Here is a 22,698-nt window from a genome sequence, read left to right on the forward strand (position 1 = left end):
GCTCATTGGATAGCCTTTATATGACGTGTTGGTGTCACTGAGAGGGGCATTGTTGATTGGTTGCACGCTTGCCTTCCTTGTTTGTCATCTATGATCTATGATCATATCCCTCAGCTGTTCCGCGATCGCGACACACGCGTCTGACCATCGAACAAGGTAGAGTGAGACTATTACAGACATGCAGTATTACAAATATGACAGCTTTTCTGTATGCTATACTGTATACTCTCTAATGCAGCATTTGGTATCTCTTAATGTAGCAAATTAGCAACCTTTCAGCCAATTTGGGGCGGCAGCTAAAAAGACATCCTTCACCATAGTTTACGTTTGTTGACGGAATATGTGTGTGTGACTGGCTTTACACGTAGCCTCAAGGCGAAGAATAATGAAGGCTGAGTCTCGCGTTGAGGCTACCCAGATAGCAATGTCACGTTGGCACAACGTTGGCGATCATAGGTTGGCATTGGTCGGCAGCTGAAAACGTATTATGTTGTTGGGCCAGAGTTGGCACGAGGTTGGCAAAAGTTGGCTCAAGTGTGTGTGTGTGTGTGTGTGTGTGTGTGTGTGTGTGTGTGTGTGTGTGTGTGTGTGTGTGTGTGTGTGTGTGTGTGTGCATGTGCGTGTGCGTGTGCCCTCTTGCACACGCACACGCACGCACACACGCATTATGGCATAATGCATTAAACATTAGCTATATAAAGTTGCTGCAAAGCCAATGTCCAGCTAATGCTTATTCTAAATGACTTATGTGTGTGTGTGTATACCTATTATAGGCCTACTGTATATATATAGCCTATATATATATATATATATATATATATATATATATATATATATATATATATATATATATTAGGGCTGTCGAACGATTCATTTTCTTAATCGCGATTAACTATAGTTAATTGTGATTAAGAAAATTAATCGTTCACATCTATGTATCGCATGTTTAAAATGCCATTATTTTGCATGTCAAAGCATTTTTAATAAAATTATTAATATATGATATTAATAATTCTGTTGGAGTGGAAATCGGAACATTCACCCAAAGCTTCAGCTTGGATGAATGACCTGATGCTATTTCTTAAGCTAGAAAAAATAAAATACTCCATCAGAGGGTCAACCCAAAAATTCCATACAACATGGGACCCTTTAGTGTTTTATTTTGAAAGGCTTAAGACACTTCCCCCAGATTAAAGAGGAATTATAACCCTATATTTTATCATCTATTTATGATTAAGCCTAGCCCTCCCCAGGGACTGCTCGCTCGTCATGATAAGAAATGGCAAACCAGTTTATGAACATCCAATTGATCTTCTATGTATCCACTTGATTTTCTATGTATCTTTTTCGTTTTCTACGTTTTTTTTAGGCATATCTATGTGAACTGCTAATTTGTCAGGGTTCCCACAGGTCCTTTAACCGGTGGTTATAGTATGTGCTGTATGTGTGGGTGTGCGCGGGGATGTGAATGTGTGTAGTGTGTGTATACAGTACATGAGTATATGCTGAATATATACTGTATATGATCTGCTGTGTAGAGACACACCTGACAGGTGTTCACTGTTCATATATTCAGGCCTCTTTATTTGTATTTCATTAATTTTCTCCTTTGCTGTTTATGGGCTTCCTAGGGTCTGAGAGAATTGGGCCTGAGGGGTCCATGAGAGATCTTTGAGTTTTGTGATTGTGTGGGAACTAAGGCTGGCACGGATCCGTGACCCGTACGGATCAGCCCCCCACTGTTCGGAACACAGTTCGGAACGTCCGTGGTCCGTGGACCCCCCCCCTTTCGTTGCATTTAACGTTAAACACTAGTGTATGAGAACGCCTGCAGCGCAGCCAGACACAGACAGGCATCATCATGGCGAGCGCGTGAGCTTCCTCATCCCTTCTCCCCGATGTAAAGTCTCTGTGAAGGCTGTGGCTAGTGGCTACTAAAGACAGCATCACAACAAACTTATTTCAACACCTCTGAAAAAGCACAGCAATGTTAGCAGCGTGTTGCGGGTTGCACAAGATAACGAGAGCCACAACACACACACGCACACACACAGACACACGCACACTTTTCACCAACACGTTATCACCGGATGGTGAAATGTTGCCTTTAGGACACATAACAACAAAACAACACGTGGGGCCACCGAGTAGTTTAACGTTAGCTGCAACGTTATGTTTCCAGACTCACCCTGTCTGTACCCGTGTCAAGTGACTGCAGGTTAGCAAGCAACAGCCAGGAAATTAGGCATAGCATCGCCATGCTAAAACAGGAAGTTGGGTTGTTCTGCCTTCAGAGTAAAAGCATAAATTGTGTCACATATGAGAAAAATATATTTTTTGAGCTGTGCAGTGCAACAAATGGTTAGAGAAGTATAAGAGTATAAAAAATAAAAAACAAAAAAACAAAAAGCTTGTCAATATTTGTGAGAAAACAATACCTTTTGTTGAATAAAAAAATATATATATAACACTCCCATATACGGTTTAAGGAAGTTTCAGAAAGTAATATTAACATCAAAATAATGAAATTGCATGCAGAGGACTGTTTACAGTACACTGTAAGCCAACCTGTTTCCAACGTTGGGGGAACGTGATGCCACCGGCAATAAAGACGTGCGCCCGAGGTCGGCTCCCAATGTTCTGCCGCCGTTAAAAGCCACCGTTGAGCCACCGCTGTGCCAACGTGTCATTACTATCTGGGTAGCTTACGGTGAAACTTTTTGCAGGTTGCAAATTGCATGATTGTCATGCAACTTGTCATTGACATTTACACAAACCAATAAAAAAATAATCAAGTCTAATGCAACATGATAGTTTCACTAAAACAAGCTACTAGCTAGATTGGTAATGTAATGTTTCATCTGTATTGTTTTTCCATTCCCTCTTGCTACAGTAGATATTCTGTATCAAGTGGGGAGTGTCATTGTCATTTGTATCGTTTTCTAGCTGGATAATATAAATGTACTGGCTACTTTCTATCATTATGGCTGTCCTGGGGCCGGTTGCACCAACTGGTCTTACACTGGTCTTAAGCTAAAGCTGTGTTCACACCGAGATATTTATTTTTCGCTCTGTCGCTTGATTCAACCCTTTGGAATCGCTCTGTCGCTCTGTTTAAATCGCTCATCAACAGGCACACGAAATGACGGACATGTGGGGGATATAACGTTACGCAATGTCATGCTGTTTGTCCACTACGAGCCACCGTCATTGTTTACAAGCTAAAGCCTATCAGCGTGCTCCTAATGCGAGCTCCATTCCGGTAGGACAGACTTCACTTCATGTCAGCTGTCAGCCTGTCAATGCGGTTTGTTGCCACACAATAAACCAGCGGTTTGTTCCAAGCAAGTGTGATCCTTGACTCGCTCTCACACGGCAGCCAATCAGCGTTGAACAGCGAGCGACTGATGCCAGCGTATTTTCGCTCGAGTTGGGATATTTCATCTTGAGCGACGAGCGTATTTTCTCCCTATCGCTCTGTCTCTGCTGCTCGGATGCCCAGCGATTCTTCTCCCAGGCGAATATACGCTCAATCGCTCGTTTGCATTGACTTTGTATGTAAACTCGACGCCAGCGAAAAACTTTAATAGGTCGGTGTGAATGCACCTTTAGTTGGTCGTAACTTTACGACCTAACAGCTACGCCGGTTGCACCAAGACGGCTTAAGCCTTCTTTTCACTACGCCCAGGCGTAAGAGTTACGCCTGGTCAGGAGGAGGCGTAGCGCCTGCCTCTAACAGAGATCTCCGTGTCTTATCAGCGGAGACCGTTTTGAGTCGTTACCCTCATCGTCGTAACACAGCCAGTTCTCCATCTTTTGAAGCATGATGTTAGATTACAACGAGCTAGTTGTGTGGCTTAGCCTTCCAAAATGTTGCCGTTAATTTTTTAGAATTTAATACATAGAATTGGGAACGTTACATTCAATTTCATTCAGACTGTCTTTCTGGCTCAATCGCTGCCATTTTTCCCCCGGAGCGAGGGAGGGTGAGAGGAGGGAGGGTGTTTTACAGTAGTGGCTGAGAGAGCGTAGTGGCACAGTGCTCCAAGCAGGTCGCGACGCACATTTTTTGCAACATCATCCAATCAGGGTGCATTCCCTGGCAATTCACATGGACGCGCATTGCTACGACCAGCATAGTTAAGACCAGACGTAAGCCTTGTTGGTGCAACAGGCGTAAATCCACTCTAAAGACTGGTCTTAACTAAGACCGACGTATGAGTTACGACCAGGCATAGTTAAGACCAGTTGGTGCAACCGGCCCCTGGAGAATAGGAAGAGAGCCATCACTGCATGCCTATATTATCAGTGTTTTGATTGGCTGTTGCATGACACTAGTTTCACAAAGTTGAGAGTTTTGCAACTGTTGCAGCTGAGTTACAGACACGTTTCAAGTGTGTTGCAGAGGGCCTTAGACCGTGCAAATCATTTCTGGACTGAATAGGTACAATCTACTCAAAGTAGACACGTTTGGCGCAAATCACCAAATTCATTGTCATTACATTTTGGCAGCTTGGCATTTTTCGGCAGACATCAGTCTGTAGAAATGAGGTATTTTAAGAACATAACACAATTGTGTGGCACAATTGATTACCATGATTGATCTCTATAAACACAAAAATGTAATATGTTGCTCTTAATGAAAGGTGCACTGAACTTGGGTCATGTTTCTGGGACTATGTTTTATTAAAGGTCGGTCCGTAAGTGGACACAAGGAGGAGGGGTAGAACTTACTGCAACAGTGTTGCTGCAAACCGATTCCCATAGACAATTGATGTCACTTTAAATTAACAATGAAAGGCCTACTTTTTGCTCTTAAGCCAGTTAGGAGCAGGTGACTTTTGGGTGTAATTTGCAATCATTACCATAATAGTCAAGTAGTTATATTATTAAGATAATTACTTTGACACGTCAAAACTCTTCTCCGACATTTAAGATTCAAGATTCAAGATTTATTAAGTGTCCCAAAAGGGCAATTTGGGTTGCAAAAAGCGTAGTACAAAGTACATACATAAAAACAAATAAGACAATAAAAACATTATAAGAACAGTCTAGAGCAGCAGTTTAAAGTGCAACACAACAGTTAAAGTGCAAATGACAACAGTAGCAACGATCTAAAGTGCACAGTAGAGATATAAGGTGCATAGTAGCAAAGTGCAGTGTGGCGAGTGACTGCCTTCACTCTCGGCACATTTATATTACAAGAAAAGCTACAATGTATCATTGTATCAAATCACAAAGCAAAACCACGGTCCAGACCAAAGGGCAGAGAAAGTATATAATACATACTGTACTGTACCCCTAAGAATAAATAAGGATAAAAGGATCAAATAAATATAATAACAGCAACGGCAGATGGGGAAACATTACATTTGTACCCCAGCCGCGTTCATCGCTGTCATCGTGACATTATTTTAGTCAATACGCAGGGTGTTTTCGTGAAAACAGGCTGCTACATCAACAGCATGTCACTACAAAGCATATTAAATGTATGTAAATTAAGGATGTTGCCTTCTATCGTGTAATGTTGAAATGTCACATTGTTTATTTATCTCTCTTTCCGTTCTCTATTTTACAGATTAAAACATGGATCTTGTGCTGAATGTGGCTGACCATTACTTCCTCACGCCGTATGTGTACCCTGCATCATGGCCTGAGGATGGGGCACTACGCCAGATCATCAGCCTGCTGGTCGTAACAAACCTAGGGGCTGTAGTGCTTTACCTGGGCCTCGGTGCAATCTGCTACTATTTCGTCTTCGACCACAATCTTATGAAACACCCACAGTTTTTAGAGGTATATAATGCATGCATTCTTGTTTAATGATTGTGTGTAGAGTATGAAAATCTATAGCCTCAACAGAAACTAAGCATGATTCTCAATGCTTAGCCCTCGTTCACACAGGACGCCGAACGTAAGCAGAAGTGAAGCTTGAAGCAGGCACAAGCTGAACATACGCCTAACTGTTCACACAAGACGCCTTCTCTTTACCTCTCAGCACCTACTCTCGCGCCTTGAATCTGCCCGCAACTCCCATTTGACTTCATGCCTCACGGCTTCATGGCTTCAGCGTCAAGCTTGGAAATTCGCCGTCAGGCCTGAGTGATCGCTTCGGCGTGGCGTGAGCGTGGCTTCGGCACGGCGTCAGCGCTGCACACGCGCGGGTGGTGTGAATGGCTTCGCCTGTTAACAAGGACGCCAAAATGAAACATGTGGGTACAGCTTCGGTTGAGCGTTGCTTCGGCGTGCTGTGTGAACGAGGGCTAAGTCTCCTACATCCACTGACACCTCCATTTATATTGACCCTACTTTTCCATACATGTAGCAATCCCAAAAGAACAGTACGTGCCTTAATGCCAGGGTTGTTGTCCGTCACGACGGGCTGTTTGTGCTCTTAAATATTGTGGAGTTTTTTTGTCTTGTCCAACCCTGTAATCTACCAGAATCAGGGATCAAGGAGGTCACGTCTACCAGACCATTATATCACTTTTAAACAGTTACATTTCTGTATAAATCATTACAATTATGCTTCCGTGAGGTGGGGATGCTATTTTTTATGCTGGGCGGGGGTGCAAAACTCGGCATAACACCTGGACAGCGGACTGCAATCTTCACTGCTTTAAGGCACGCGCAAACAGGTGCGCAAGCGCTAATAGGGGATAGCGCCTGTATGAAGATAGGGCCCTCAGAGTTATATCTTGAGAAGAGTCTGCTCAGTTAAAGGTATACTATGCAACTATTTCATTAAAAAAATATCCTTATAGAAAAGTTTCCTCTCAAAAACATCAATTCTCACGCACACAATACTGTGGCAGTGTGTTTATGGACAGATGCTGCCCCCTGCCTGATTTTGGTGCTGTTTACATTTATACAATTTTTAATTCTCAAAATAAGGCCTTAAAAGTATTGAATTTAATATACAAGGTATTGAATTTCGTCTACAAAAGTTGAATTCTTTTTCTTGGAATGAATAAATACCGTAACATCATAAATAACTGTCAAATGTATAAAATGTTTTTATGGTGCGACTAGGCTCCTCAGCTGTCCTCACGGTGCAGTCAGTCAGCCCCTCCCCACTGCTGTTTAACGTTAGCTGGCTGCCTCAAAATACGCACTCATGGCTGCATCTGACTCGAGGCAACTTTTCAGACGCCCCTGGAGACAATCTTTCTCAAAAGAAACTAATGTTAGCTAGGGCTTGGTATCGAGTTTCGATACTTACTTGGCACCGAAATGAAAGCATCGATACTAAGGGGTATCGAAACCTCCCTTGTCAAACGATACCAATTTTCGATACCAAAACAAAACAGCGTCATTGAGCCTATAAGCATGCGACATGCTTGCACACCGCGCTCTAATACGGCTGGTGATTGGCTGTCATGTAGAGGCATGCAGGAAACATTACGCCCACTTTAGCCAGTGTGTGTTTATGAGCCAGGCATGCGGTGCGGATATAGTATACAATAAGTTAGCCACTCAAGCTAGTCCTATCCTGGAGTACCATATGGCGAAGATGATGAAAAGCACGAAAAGAAACAGAAACAACAAGGACTGGTTTCCACAGACAAGAGAAATAATCGAGAGGTGGGTCAGCTTACCGCAAGTTGTTGTTGATGTTAGCGGTTATCAGATCCCTCAGTCTGACAAATCCATGCATCTGGCTGTGAGTTGTAGCTAGCATTAGATCGTTTAATTAATTGCCCCCGTAACGTTATGCGCAAGCGGGCATTGTGTATTTTTAGCAACTCGTTAACAAACGCTGATGTCATGATAGTTTGTTGAATGTAAATGCCATTCATTTATATTGATAGGCTAGTCAGTGAATGCATGAAGTGGAGCTGTCTCGTCAGATTTGACAAGAATGACGTTCTGTTGCAGCAGTGATCTGCAACGCTAGCGTTAGATGTTTAATTAATTAGCGTTAACGTTACGTGCAAGCGGGCAGTTATCGCCCATTATGTATTTTTAGCAACTCGTTAACAAACGCTGATGTCATGATAGTTTGTTGAATATAAATGGGATTCACTTTGTGCCATTATTGATAGGCTAGTCAATGCTCAACTACTGTAGTCTTCCATGCATGAAATGGATCCATCTCATCAGTTTGGACAAGAATAGAGTTCTGTTGCATCAGTGAGCATTAAACACTGATTTGCAACTCCCTGTTTTGCACTGAAAACTATTCCACTGATTTATTTGTTTTACATTTCTTTCCTTTGTAGTACTCCCATATTTTTTGTAGGGACGGCAATAAGTTTAGATAACTTAAAGTTACCGTATGTTAAATACAGTAGGTTTTATTTTTTTCTGCTGTAAAACTTAAGATGGGGGGGAAAACAAGATTTGTAAAATAATTTCAATGTGTAATGCAGTTTTATTTTTGTTAAAATGGATTTTTCTAAAAATTGGTATCGAAAAAAGTATCGTTCAAGAACCGGTATCGAAATCCAAGTATCGAAACGGTATCGATATCGAAAAATTTTGAACGATACCCAGCCCTAATGTTAGCGACAAATCTGGAGACTTTTTCTGACATGGGATTAACCTTACCAGCAAGCAGCAGTAAGCAAGCAATGACGATAGGTCCCGCTAGCTTTGATGCTAAGTTAGCATCGACCTTTAGTTGTGGTAAATAAAGCATTTCCAGAGATGGGCCGCAGTGATAACAGAATGCAAACACAGGCTTAGCTAAGGGTCTTACCTACATGTGTATGAGGGTGGCATCATTTGTGTTAATAACATGTATCACCAACGTTACTTACTGGTCTAACCAGAGTTGATGAACCGTGGAGCCACACTAACTGCAGCCCAGAGGAAGCGCTTGTAATTTACCCCGGCACACACTGAAACTGGCACGAGCGGGCAGAGTTTTTTCATAAAAATGTACGGTTACCAGTGGGCATGTTATGTAATAGGTGTATGCTCCACTACCGTGTAACACCGGTAAAGGCCCAATTATACTCCATTTTCATATGAAGATAAATGCGTCGGTTTCAAATGGTGTAATTGTCACTGCCCACATACTTCCATGCGTCTTTCACATTGGTATCATGTTAAGCAATACATCCAGCAGTGGGCAGTAGAGAGTCAATTGTGTGAGTGTGTGTGTGGTTCTGCTCCGTTTCATGCGTATCCATAAGCTTTCAGAGGATGGACAGAATACGCATGAAATTAATGCAGAGTACGGACAGAAGGCTCTGTCTGTCTCAGTCTTTAAAGGGGGAGTTACCCCCTTTTAATCAGTAGATAAATGTTGAGTTCCAATTGAAAACAAACAGTACTTGAGTTGCATGTCTATCCACCTTATTTCTAGCTGCCATGATGCCTTACATGAAATATGGGTGCTTCCACCGTTGTAATCGACACTGTCTGTCCGCCTGCCTGACACGCACGCACACACACAGTCATCGAAATAGTAGTAGGTGTATGTCACAGAGTGGAGGGGTGTAATGTAACAACCACTTTTTCTGTTGGGGAGCAGCCACACAATGCTGGAGTCAGAATGAAAAAAATAGTCCTTTTATTACAAATATAAAAGATCACTCAAATGGATACAATATGTTCACGAGATAAAGTCCAAACAGTCCTTGTCCCTCCGATCCTGAGGGCAGGCAGATGAGTCTGCCGGGCAGCTGATCAACGCCAAGCTTTGAGGATAAAACAAGAGAAACCTCGTCAGGGTGATGTGCTGTCTTAAAATCAGTCTTTTGTTAAGATGCTTAAAACATGGGCACCCAATAAGAGTTGGCTGGAATGGGATTGACCAAAAATAGTCCCACTGCACACACTAGTACCGTAGTTCAACTCAGGAATACTAAATCAAATTAAATCCACACTTGCACGGCAAATTAAAACCCACTGCAATCCACACAGGAATAAGACCCAGTCCAAAACTTAGGTAGTAGTCCACATCAAAAATGACTGATATAAAAAACAACTCGGTAGATAAAAATGAATTAAAAAGTCAATAAAAGCGCTGATTAGCCCACGTAACTTGTGGATATTTCTGTAATAAAATGGATGTTGAAAGCAGTGAGAGAGAGGTACTTAACTGGAGGAAGGGTGGAACGTGTCCCCACCCCTCCGCTTTTATCCAAGGCCTCCTCTCTCTCTCAACCACGTCGACACGGGACCCCGGAAGGCGGCTGGCTTCTCTCCCCCCGGTATGGGCTGGTTCTCGGCTGGCTGCTCCCCTGGCGAAGGCGGCTCTATGGGACGTACGGACGTTATCCGTTGTGGCAGTGCAGGCGGCACGCTCGCGCTGTCAATGCATGGGACCTCCCGCACAGTGTGCCTCTTTCTCTCTGCTGGAACAACGGTCTGGTCAAGGCTCCTTTCGTCAACAGGTTTCTGGTTCGTGCCGTTTCGCTCGGGTCGTCAGCTCAGCTCCAGCTCTCCCCTCTCTCTGGCTGCTGTGGCTTAAATGGGAGAAGACAGAGGGAATCCAAACTACTGTGTGCCAATTAGACATGCAGAAAGCGGAGCAAGGGGGCGGTGCACCTAATCGCCACACACACACACTAGTCACCCTGTGACATGTAGTCACGTTCTAGACCGGACCTTCCACCCATCATTATTTTACAGCGGGGCATTCAAAGATAAGGTGGATACACTTGTTGCCCAAGAGCTGTGGGCCATCTGCATGCCTGCCAGGGGGTGCAGAACATCACCTGAACGCCTTTTATATATTGTCTATATTATCTGAGACATAGATCGGAGTATTATCTCGAGTCCTGATCACCCCCCCCCCCCTAATGTTTTTTCTTGTTTTCAGAATCAGGTACAGAGAGAGATCAAATATGCAATGACCTCTTTACCCTGGATCAGCATTCCCACAGTGGCCTTGTTTTTTGCCGAAGTCAGGGGATACAGCAAACTCTATGACAATGTCTACGAATCCCCCATGGGTAAGAGAAGCTTGTCATCACCAGCACGCAGTTGTTCTGCAATCTTGAGCCTTTCCTTACATTTGTCAATGGAACTAACTTGGTACAGTGAACCTGCACAAAAACATAGCATAGTTATTTGTTACATATATCAGAGATGCTCACACAAGTCATTTTTTGCAAGTCCAAGTCAAGTCTCAAGTGTTTCATCACAAGTCCAAGTCATGTCTCAAGTCTTTGAGAGGCAAGTCCAAGTTAAGTCTCAAATCTTTGGTCACTAGTCCAAGTCAAGTCTCAAGTCCCTATGGATGAGCATTCTATCATCTGCTGCATGCCATCCAGTCTGCTTAGAACACTGCATAGCTAAAACTAAAGCTTAATAAGCTATAAGCACATGGTCACAGACGAAAAATAAAGTGTCGCTCATGTTGCTGCATTTATGCTTCTCTCCGCGGCGCAACAGTCACGTGGCGCTAGAGACAGAGGGAGGCAGAGAACTAGTGCAGTGCAGACAGGCAAGAGAGGGAATGGTGTCAGTGAACCCACGTCGGAGGCAAGATGTAACTGCAGCCGCATATAACGACATACACAATCACCTCCTCTCTCTCTGGGAAGTTGGTCACGGTGTTCTTTGTGATTTTCACGAAGTCATACATCAAGGACATGCTGATAAAAATACCGGGGACACGCTCATTAATTTAATTTCAGCGAAAACTAAAACAAGGAAGTCGCGCGTGCCCGTCTATATAGCCAATCAGACTTGCGCGACATTATGTGACGTAGTCAGCGACACTAGACATTTCACCAGGTAGCAGACGCTGCTCGCAGACACTTGAAAGTGTCAACTCAAGTCCTCATTTCTGTCGGCGACCGTTTCAAAAGTGTCGGCAGACGAAGCATAAATTGGGCTTAAGGAATTCAAAGCATGTACTGTATTATCCTCACTCCTTATCTATTAGAATACAGTAGCAGCAATGATTAGAGATGACATTAGTAGACATTTCCTTAATGTTAATGCACCAAATATATATATATATATATATATATATATATATATATATATATATATATATATATATATATATATATATAGCGGCAATGGCAGGAGTTCAAGCCTTGTGCAAATTGAACACCTAATAGGCCTGGAGGCAAATTTGTAGAGCACGTTCAGGTGAACACGTGGAAAAAAGTTGCTTGAAAATTGGAGAAACAGCCTGGGAGTTACAAACGGGTGTGAAGTTACGGCATATTTTGTGTCATTCCACAACCACTTTCAACGTCTGCCGCGCCCCCTTTTGGTCAAATTGCGAAATAGCATGTCAGAAATGTCATTCCAGATGAGGCTGAGAAGTTTGCAACCGATTATGCGAATGGATTTGATTTACCGTTATTACATGCTTACACCATAGAAACCTGCCCACTTTCACCAATGATGACAAAACTTCTGATTTTGACTAGGACATCCTCCTTGATATATCTGCCAAGTTTCGCGATCATTGGACAAACAGGTGCGGAGTTGCTGCCTTTTTTGTGTTAGGCCAGGCCCATTTCTGGCATTAATAGCGCCCCCTTTTGGTCGAATTGCACAAAATCTGACAGACATGGTCTGTGATGATCTCTGAACAAACAAAGTTTCGTGAAGATGTGTTAATCGCTCATGAAGTTATGACAATTTAGCTGAGAGGCCACGCCCTTTCACAACTTTAACCATTAATATCTCCGAAACGAAAGTAGATTTCAAAATCCAAAAATCTGGATTGTACAGCTTGCTCTATAGATGCTTCCTGGCGAGTTTGGTGGAAATCGGTCAAACGGTCTAGGAGGAGATGAATCCAGACGAAAAAATCCAGACGGACCTTGAGGGGCTTGAACCCTTAAAATTAAAGATTGTTCACAAGTCCCAAACCTTCAAGTCCAAGTCAAGTCTCAAGTCTTTGAGGACGAGTCTCAAGTCAAGTCTCAAGTCACCGTGTGTGTGACTTAAGTGTGACTCAAGTCCAAGTTTCAAGTCCAAGTCCCCATCTCTGCTATATATATTTCTTTTTTGCGCAGGCGTCAACCTAGACGGCCGCTTGCTGCACTTGCTCTCACTCTTTTTGCACTGTTTTGTTAAATACCTTTTTCTATCTCGCTCTTTTGCTCTTTTAACTCGCCCGTGTAAATAAGTACATTTTTGTAAGTCCAGCCCTCTGTAACCATGCGGTTTAGAGGAGTTTTAATTATACTTCTGGCTGGATTACTCTTTCTGGAGCGATTGGCCTGGGGACAACAACAGCAACACGGAGCCACTGTTTACAGTCATGAACAGCTGATGGAGCTCCGGCCGGCTGGCCCCACGTAACTCACCAAATCCCTGTGGAGCTCAGGAGGAACCTTCGGGGAAGACGGGGTAAAGGATGGAGGTTGAGGTAGCGGAAAGCAGAGGCACGGAGAGAGGGAATGGGCAATGTCAGATCACTGGCTAATAAGATGGACGAGCTAACGGCGTTAGCCAGCAGTCAGAAGGAGTTTCGGGAGTGCAGCATTATGTGCTTCAGAGTCATCGCTGCACCAGGACATCCCCGACCATAACGTTTCCATCGACGCCTTTCACACTGTGCACCAGGACATCCCCGACCATAACGTTTCCATCGACAGCTTTCACACTGTTCACCAGGACATCCCCGACCATAACGTTACCATCGACGGCTTTCAGACTGTTCACCAGGACATCCCCGACCATAACGTTTCCATCGACACCTTTCACACTGTTCACCAGGACATCCCCGACCATAACGTTTCCATCGACGCCTTTCACACTGTTCACCAGGACATCCCCGACCATAACGTTACCATCGACGCCTTTCACACTGTTCACCAGGACATCCCCGACCATAACGTTTCCATCGACACCTTTCACACTGTTCACCAGGACATCCCCGACCATAACGTTTCCATCGACGCCTTTCACACTGTTCACCAGGACATCCCCGACCATAACGTTACCATCGACGCCTTTCACACTGTTCACCAGGACATCCCCGACCATAACGTTACTACCATCGACGGCTTTCACACTGTTCACCAGGACATCCCCGACCATAACGTTTCCATTGACGACTTTCAGACTGTTCACCAGGACATCCCCGACCATAACGTTACCATCGACGGCTTTCAGACTGTTCACCAGGACATCCCCGACCATAACGTTTCCATCGACGGCTTTCACACTGTTCACCAGGACATCCCCGACCATAACGTTTCCATCGACGCCTTTCACACTGTTCACCAGGACATCCCCGACCATAACGTTTCCATCGACTGCTTTCACACTGTTCACCAGGACATCCCCGACCATAACGTTTCCATCGACTGCTTTCACACTGTTCACCAGGACATCCCCGACCATAACATTTCCATCGACGTCGACGGGTTTCACACTGTTCACCAGAGGCCTGTACTACGAATGTTGTATTAGAAGATCCAGGATCTGTCCCTTGATCTGGTTTGTCTAAACCAGATCAGCTCGATTGTAGTTAACTTGTACTACGAACGTCGATTGGCACTCGTTAACTCGAACCAGGTTTTTCTAATCAAGCTGACAGCGCGTGCACATGAAAATGCCCGTGCACTGGAGCTCGTGCCCGCAAAAGAGGCGTGGTTTTTAACAACTACCAATCACAATGCAATATGGACTGCTCCAACTCCTACAGCGCCAGACACGCCTATTTCCTCATTGAATAAAACCGCAAATAAAAATCTGCGTTGGATATTATTACTGTTCCCGAATGACTGTCTAAAGTGACCACTTTTATCCACACCATGAAAGCGCAGTGATCAGAGTTTTAGCGGATATTTAATGTAGCCTGTCAGAATGAAAATCCGCGTTGGATAGTCTGCTGAAAGACTGTCTAAAGCTGACGCTTGTATTCACATCAGTCATTTGATTTACTTTGATCAGCGATTTCTGTTTCCTACAGCAGCTTTTTATGAGTGTAAAAATGTAAATGTGTAATCTCAGTCTATAAATTTCCACAATCTGTAAGCCTATTTAGACCATAGATTTAGAAACGCATGCTCAATGAATAAAATAATGATATCCTAATAGCCTATAAAAGAGAAAACTGCTGAACTGAATTGAGACGATGCGGGCATAGTTTTCATTGATAAAAACTAGCCTATTTTGTGGTCACATGGCTATTGTAATGTCAGCAGAGTCGCATATCTCCATATTTCATATAATGATGCTGGAAATATGAAGTTCAATCACATCATACAGGCCAAAAGCAACACAGTTGCAGCTGCAAAATGCAGGAGTCGCCTAGATATGAATCATCTTAATATGGGATCGCCTGTGTGCAGGTGATCCCATATTAAATTGCTTAGATGTAGTAGGCTATTCCAGCATGTAGGCTATGACCATTTCAATTCCAACCCAACGTCAGTCTCAGCTCCGTTGCGCACACGGCACCGTGCGCTTTGGAGACGTTTATGTAACCTTTTTATGCCGGTTTAGTGATATTTCTCCACTCACTATTCAGCTGCAATCGATCAGCGGGATCAAACAACGTACCTAGGCTACTTGAGAGCACAAAAATGAATATATAAAAACATTCCAAAGTGGTAAGTAGGGCTTAATTAAAATAGCCAACAAGTGCAAGGCTTTAGTCCTTGATTAACATTAACATTGATTAACATTACTCATTCAACATTACAATTCGTGCTCCTTCCTAGATGGGAAACTCGTCCAGAAAGGGGTTGGCCATTTTTCCAAACTGCTGATTCGATTGGTTCGTGGGCAGTGTATTTAAGGTTTAATCTTATCCTTGCAACTTAACCTGCTGCGGACCAGGTTAAGTCTGAAGCATAAGTTGCTATGGAAATATATGTCGGTAAGAAGTTAACTTGCTTTGTAGTACGGCCAAACCAGGTTTAAACCTGAAGTTACCTCGCTAAACCACTAATCTTGCTTTGTAGTACAGGCCCCAGGACATCCCCGACCATAACGTTTCCATCGACGGCTTTCAGACTGTTCACCAGGACATCCCCGACCATAACGTTTCCATCTACGGCTTTCACACTGCTCACCAGGACATCCCCGACCATAACGTTTCCATCTACGGCTTTCACACTGCTCACCAGGACATCCCCGACCATAACGTTTCCATCGACGGCTTTCAGACTGTTCGGGCTGACAGGGATTGCATTGAGAGCGGCAAGTGTAAAGGAGGGGGGCTTGTTGTTCTTGTTAACCCTCTGCCAACCCAACATCCACGTGTGATGTGGCAGTTCATTGATGACATCATCACTGATGACATCATCACAATCACAATCACGATGCTCTTTAGGCTATACATGGGGGCAGAATTCAAAATACTGTCAAAATTCAGTTTTTGAGATAGAATTCTGAGATTTTGCACACTTCAACTACTGTGACAGCAAAATCTTGTTTTTTTTGTGTTAAGAATCAAGCTTTATTTAGCAAGAATTTGCAGTAGCTGTTTACAGTACCGTTTACAGTAGAACATTTTGATGCGCTGTGGGCTACATATTTGATCAATTAAAAATCTGTCTGAAATGTTCAGGGCTATTGCCGCCAAATTCGTGTCGACTTAGTTTCGTTGGCATGGGACTGGACCTTTGTGCAAAGTTTGGTTTATTTTCATGCATGGGAAGTCCAACTTCCCGGGAGAAGAAGAATACAGGCAAATACAATGAGTGGCCCTGCGGCTTCGCTGGCCCGGCTAATACAGGCAAATACAATAAGTGGCCCTGCCCCTTCGCTGGCCCCGGCCACTAATAATACAGGCAAATACAATAAGTGGAAAAAGTAGACAGGGACACGCACATCCAAACTATGCCACACTGGGCCTGGGTGCTGGATCAAAAGGTTACTTACAGTGAAAAAAGAATGATCCGCACACCAAAACGAGCTCCCGTTAGGTTTTTTTATTTAGCAAACAGCGTGACGTTTCGGGCCACACTGGCCCTTCCTCAAGACGCTTTCTGGCGTCGCTGGCCCCGGCCACTAATAATACAGGCAAATACAATAAGTGGCCGTGTCGCTTCGCTGGCCCGGCCACTAAATATCAAGAATCAAACACTTGGCAGTGTTCGTGAAACCAAGTGCGTTTGTAAATAGGCAGAAGTAAAGAGTCCAGAGCGCAAAACGGCACAAACGGGACCGGCAGATGCTGTCCAAGTTATATTCCATCCTGGACAACCTCTCCCACCCACTCCACGAGGAGCTGATAGAACACAAGAGCACTTTCAGTGCAAGACTGATTTTACCCAGATGCACCACAGAGCGCCACAGGAAGTAATTCCTGCCTGTGTCCATCAAACTCTTTAACTCCTCCCTCAGAGCGTCAGACACTCCGAGTCAGTCAATAATATAGCCTTGGACTCACTCCACCCGTCTGCAAATCAAAAACACACTTTTGATAATTGTGCAACAAAACTCAATATGCAATAACTGCTAAATACTGCTATTTGTGCATTAATCAAATAATCCACAGTTACGGATGTTCATTTTACTGACTAGATCTAATGCACCCTACTCTTTATTATTATTACTATTATTAGTACTACTCACACTGCTGTATATAATATAATATTATGTACCGGTAGCTCACATATCTCACTTCTTACTCAATGGTACTTGATAAGGATTATAGGAGAAGGTACATATTTTGTGAGTGACACTTTATTGTATATAGGCTAATTATAATAGGCTACCTAACTTCTATTTTATTGTTTTTTATGGTCTGTTCCTATTCTTCTTATAATGTCTCTATGTTTATAATTTTCCCTACTTGAATGTGAGCAACTGTAGCATGACTCATGTAGCATTTCCCCTCGGGGATCAATTACATTTTTCCTGTTTCTGATTTTGATTCTGATATTGGTGGGTTTGGTGGGTAATGGAGTAAATAACCACAGTCAACAATGTGACAAAAGTGTTGTCATTTAGATATTGATATGGTTTGGATGTAGCCTGTTGAAATTGAAATTGTTGAAAGTGCTGTGAATGTTGTATGTAAATACTGAGCCATTGAGTATAGTTGTCAAACATGGCTTGTGTGTTTACAGGTTGGCCAGGCGTGTTTCTGAGCATGGTTTCCTTCTTACTGTTCACCGACATGTGCATCTATTGGATCCATCGGTTCCTACACCACAAGCTTATTTACAAGGTGAGCAAAACCATTGTTCATTATTTCAACTCTTTAGGTTTGGTTTTGGGGCTGAGTAACGGCACAAACACACTGGAAACGGAAATGGTGCCGCGCGTAAATTCAGCTCGAGCAGGAGCCTGGCCATTCACACCAAAAGTGGTCTGTGTTGCTCCGTGCCGGTCACAATCGCTTGCGCCGCGGCCGGTGTGACCGGTCAAATCTGTTAACAAGGATGCCGAAATGAAACCTGCCTGTGCTTCCAGACGCTTCGCCTCACTTCCTTTTCCAGTGTGTTTGGGCCGTAAAAGTGTGATTTGTGCTATTTTAAGACCAGTAAATCATTGTTGCATTCATTTCAATTAGCATAATATACAGTAAACACGGTCGTCATGGAGAAGATTGGTAGCATCTGCACTGCATGTGACATTGACTGCCACCAGGTTGGATTTGGCAGGGAATGTTGGGATGCTTTGCAGCACAAAGGCAGATTGCTTTACGGCACAAAATGGGAAGAGTGTGCTGTTCTTCCTGCACAACCAGAGTGAAGGCTGAATGTCCAAATTGTGTTTTTTTTCTTCTTCTGAGTGCCATTAAAGGGAAAGGCAAAAGTCGGCTGCTCCTGAAAAGCGATAGCCTGGCTCCAGACCTTCGAAGCCACGCCCACTCCACAGTTGTGAATTTGGCTCTTCTTGGTCTGGAATCGCCATGTGCAAATGCCTTTTCTCCGGTTGAAAATCCAATGACGGATGCTGATTGGCTAACGCTATTGTCAGTCATGCAGAACAGAAACAGCTGTAGCCAAAGCTAATGTCGATTCTCGTCATAGGTTGATGTTACTGCACGGACAGGTTTATGTGACGGACATGTAACTTCCTGGTCAGACATAAAGAGTAAAGCACGTTACTGATATTCTACTCTCCGTCTCATCATTATGTGATCTTAGAGGCATAAAGATTACACATTACACACAACATAACGTAGCTAGCTAATGCTAGCCAGCTTCTCCATGTTAAGCAGCCAACTTTGGCCGACTTTGTACTTTTCGTTTTAACGAACGTCTTATTAGTTACTGCAGTGTACGATAAGACTTATTAGTTACTGCAGTGTACAATAAGTCTTATTAGTTACTGCAGTGTACGATAAGACTTATTAGTTACTGCAGTGTACGATAAGACTTACATTAAAACCACAAGTACAAAGTCAGCCAACTTTAGCTGCTTAACGTGGAGAAACTGGCTAGCATTAGCTAGCTATATTAGCTTGTGCTTGTGACTAGCAAGACTGCTGGAGCTGCCCTGCCGATTGGTTAGGGAAGACCGAAGCCCGCCCCCTCATAGAAATGCTCTGAAGTAAGCGCAATCTCAGACAAAGAGGCAATGAGTTTATGAACTTACGATGCAGTTTGAATATCAGGCTAGAAAAGCGCTGCAGCCGGCGTTTTTCTTCTTTGTTTTTTGTGAGAGCGAATCGCTTTCAAAAGCTGAGACATTTTCCGCTTTTTAAATAGTGCCGGAGGAGAAACAGGATGTAATCAGTGAATTTACATTACTGCAAAGGCAGTATGGATTATACTGGACCTGTTTTGGAAGTATCTGGTACTTTGTTTGTTCCACAACACTGTATTATCTGCTAGAAGAGCTGATCAGCTGATTAATGAGCTAGCAGCTGCTAGGCTAACGTCATTTGACGTTGTCGTGATCCGTGTTTTATTTCTCCTCATCATAAGTGCTCCAGGCAGCGCTTTTTACAAATAAAAAAATGCAGAAAAACGCTATATGGACAGATACACGCCCTAAAGTTTAGCGCGTGTGTCCATATAGTGCCTAAAGGGGCCTAGGGCCTAAAGCGTGCCATGGAAAAACCTTCCATGGCACGCTTCCAAGTTTGTTTATCCTCTTTCCTGACAAAGCTGCTCTCTTGTCCCCATCAGCTGTTTCACAAACCGCACCACATTTGGAAGATCCCCTCTCCCTTTGCCAGCCACGCCTTCCACCCAGTGGACGGCTTCATGCAGGGACTGCCGTACCACATCTACCCCTTCCTCTTCCCCCTCCACAAGGTGCTCTACTTGGCCCTGTACGTTTTTGTGAACATCTGGACCATCTCCATCCATGACGGCGACTACCGCGTCCCCGGCGCTCTGACGGAAGTGATCAACGGCTCGGCCCACCACACCGACCACCACCTCTTCTTCGACTACAATTACGGCCAGTACTTCACACTGTGGGACCGCCTGGGAGGCTCCTACAGGCACCCCTCGGCTCTAATGGGGAAGGGCCCCCATGATCTGATCCGGAAACTTGCAGCCGAGGGGAAGTTGAGTGGTGGCGGGGTTAAGGCTAAAGAGCAAATGACTGGACACGTTAATGGAGGAATTGCCAAGAAGGAGGAGTAGCTGTAGGTGAAATGATACAATGAGCCAGGTGTGATTGCTATTTTTAACCACCCTTCTACATAACCGATTGAAGGAGTATGTAAAGACAATGCACTGCACCCATACTCGGCTGAGGAGCTAATTCCCTCCACTTGCCAAACATGTTTGAGCCATTGTGAGATTTAAATGCTAGGAGATAAGGTCTATGGAATATGGATCAACACTGTTGGGGGGGGGGGAGTTTGGAACTCCCCTAAGTTCTCTGACCTAGCAATCTTGTCGGAAGCCACAAAGAACATTGGCATCTGAGAGATTTCTGCTTTGAATAGGCCTGCCGCTGGTGTTAGCATCTTAACATGTTATTTGGAAGGTTAACATGTTACTGTCAAGTCAAGTTTATTTGTATAGCCCTAATTCACAAAGATGTCTCAGGGGGCTTCACAGAGAATATGTCTAGCTAAATCTAGCTGACACAACAATAACAATTACAGTAATAATAATAACATGATCGAACAATGATATGATAGAGAGAGACAGAGAGAAAGGGGGAGGGAATGTGGTGGAGGAGAGAGCAGGGAAATGGAGGAGGTGGGGAGGGAGAGAGGTAGGAAGAGAGCAGGGGAAGGGGGGAAGAGGAGAGAGAGCAGAACAGCTAGGATATACTGGGGCTGGGCGATACGGTCATGAATAGTCACAAGGGACAGAAAAATGTAGCAATCAAGTTATGTATTATACTTAGCGGGCAAAATGAGCCACTGAATAGACAAGAAACGAATTGACACACACATTGGCACACTGGAACCGGCAGCAGAGCGGCCAGGCCAAACGATCAACAGCTCAGATCATCTAGCCATTAACCGGAAGTAACTACCACACAAGGAATCTAGCTAATCTACAGCCGAGGCTGCCCTGTCTTAAGCTGAATGTATACTTATTAGAAAGTGTCGCTCAGCACATGGTCGCAGACGAAAAATAAAGTGTCGCTCGTGGTGTTGCATTTATATTTCAGTGAATGTTCGCCTCGGTTCAACGGTCACGTGACACTCGAACGCTATAAGCAGACGGCCAAGAGAAGAGGAACGCACAGTGAAACCACCTCGGAGGCAGCAAGATGTAACGTACTTGGCTGCAGCCGCATATAAACGACACACAACTCACCTCCTCTCTCGTTCTTTGTGATTTTCACGTTCATTTCATTTCATTTCATTCATTTCAATCGAGTGAAAACCAAAACAAGGAAGTCAAGCGCGTGCCCTCTATATAGCCAATCAGACTTGCGCGACACATCGTGACGTAGTCAGCGACACTAGACATTTCACTAGGTAGCAGATGCTGCTCGCCGACACTTGAAAGTGTCGACTCAAGTCCTCATTTCTGTCGGCGACCGTTTCAAAAGTGTCGGCGGACAAAGCATAAATTGGGCTTTACTCTACTCTAATCTAATCTTAGCCTGAACACTATAACAATCAAGAGGTCCAGCTCAGAGGTATCCAAAGTGGGAGGTGGGCCTCCCCAAGCGGGCTCAAACAGTTTGAGGGGAGGTTCAGTGAGTGATTTATTTTACTGTAGTTATTTTTATTTTTGTAGTTAGTTATAGTTCATTTAATAATTTGACCTGTTGGCAATACAATGAGATCATTCTTGTGTTAAAGCTGAAACATTGTGGGCGTCCAGGTAGTGTAGCGGTAGATTCCCTACCTACCAACACGAGGGTCGTAGGTTATATTCCCAAGGTGCTATATCCGGCTTGGTCGGGTGTCCATACAGGCACGATTGGCTTTGTCTGCGGTTGGGAAGCCGGATTAAGGGTATGTGTCCTGGTCGCTCGCTGCACTAGCGCCTCCTCTGGTCGGTTGGGGCACCTGTTCGGGGCAGAAGAGAACTGGTGGGAATAGCGTCCTGCCGTTGAAGCTCCCCGCTGTCAGGTGAAAAGAAGCGGCTGGCAACTGCACATGTGTCGGAGGAAGCATGGTGCTAGTCTACAGCTCTCCCCAGATCGGCAGGGGGGGGGGCAGGTGGAGCAGCGACCGGGGCAGCAGGCAGAAAATTGGCCAAGTACAATTTACTCTACAAAGCTGTTTTTCCACCCATTGTCAGTGGAGCAGCTCCAGAAAAATTGCCTCTTGGTTCTTTGCTTCAGAGTTCTGGGAGAGTTGTTTGTGTTCACAAATATTGATAAGCTGTACAAGATCATTAGAATGACAAGATCATTACAACAAGGTAATCAAACATTGCGGTATCAGTGTATTTTCAGTGATAGCTATTAGGGATGGGCAGGAGTACT

General features: G+C 44.1%; 1 protein-coding gene across 1 annotated transcript; it reads left to right on the forward strand.

Moving 5' to 3' along the window:
* Positions 1 to 5,586: 5,586 nt before the first annotated feature.
* Positions 5,587 to 20,798, forward strand: LOC310781569 (lathosterol oxidase-like; the record flags this gene model as incomplete). Its single annotated transcript, XM_083642197.1, has 4 exons — positions 5,587 to 5,796; positions 10,775 to 10,907; positions 17,958 to 18,058; positions 19,971 to 20,798. 4 exons carry the CDS (start codon positions 5,587 to 5,589, stop codon positions 20,433 to 20,435), a joined length of 909 nt encoding a protein of 302 aa, XP_083498323.1. The 3' UTR covers positions 20,436 to 20,798.
* Between the last annotated feature and the right edge of the window lie 1,900 nt (positions 20,799 to 22,698).

This window comes from Poromitra crassiceps (genome assembly GCF_964638095.1).
Source record: "Poromitra crassiceps genome assembly, chromosome: 1".
NCBI classification, from domain to species: Eukaryota; Metazoa; Chordata; class Actinopteri; order Beryciformes; family Melamphaidae; genus Poromitra; species Poromitra crassiceps.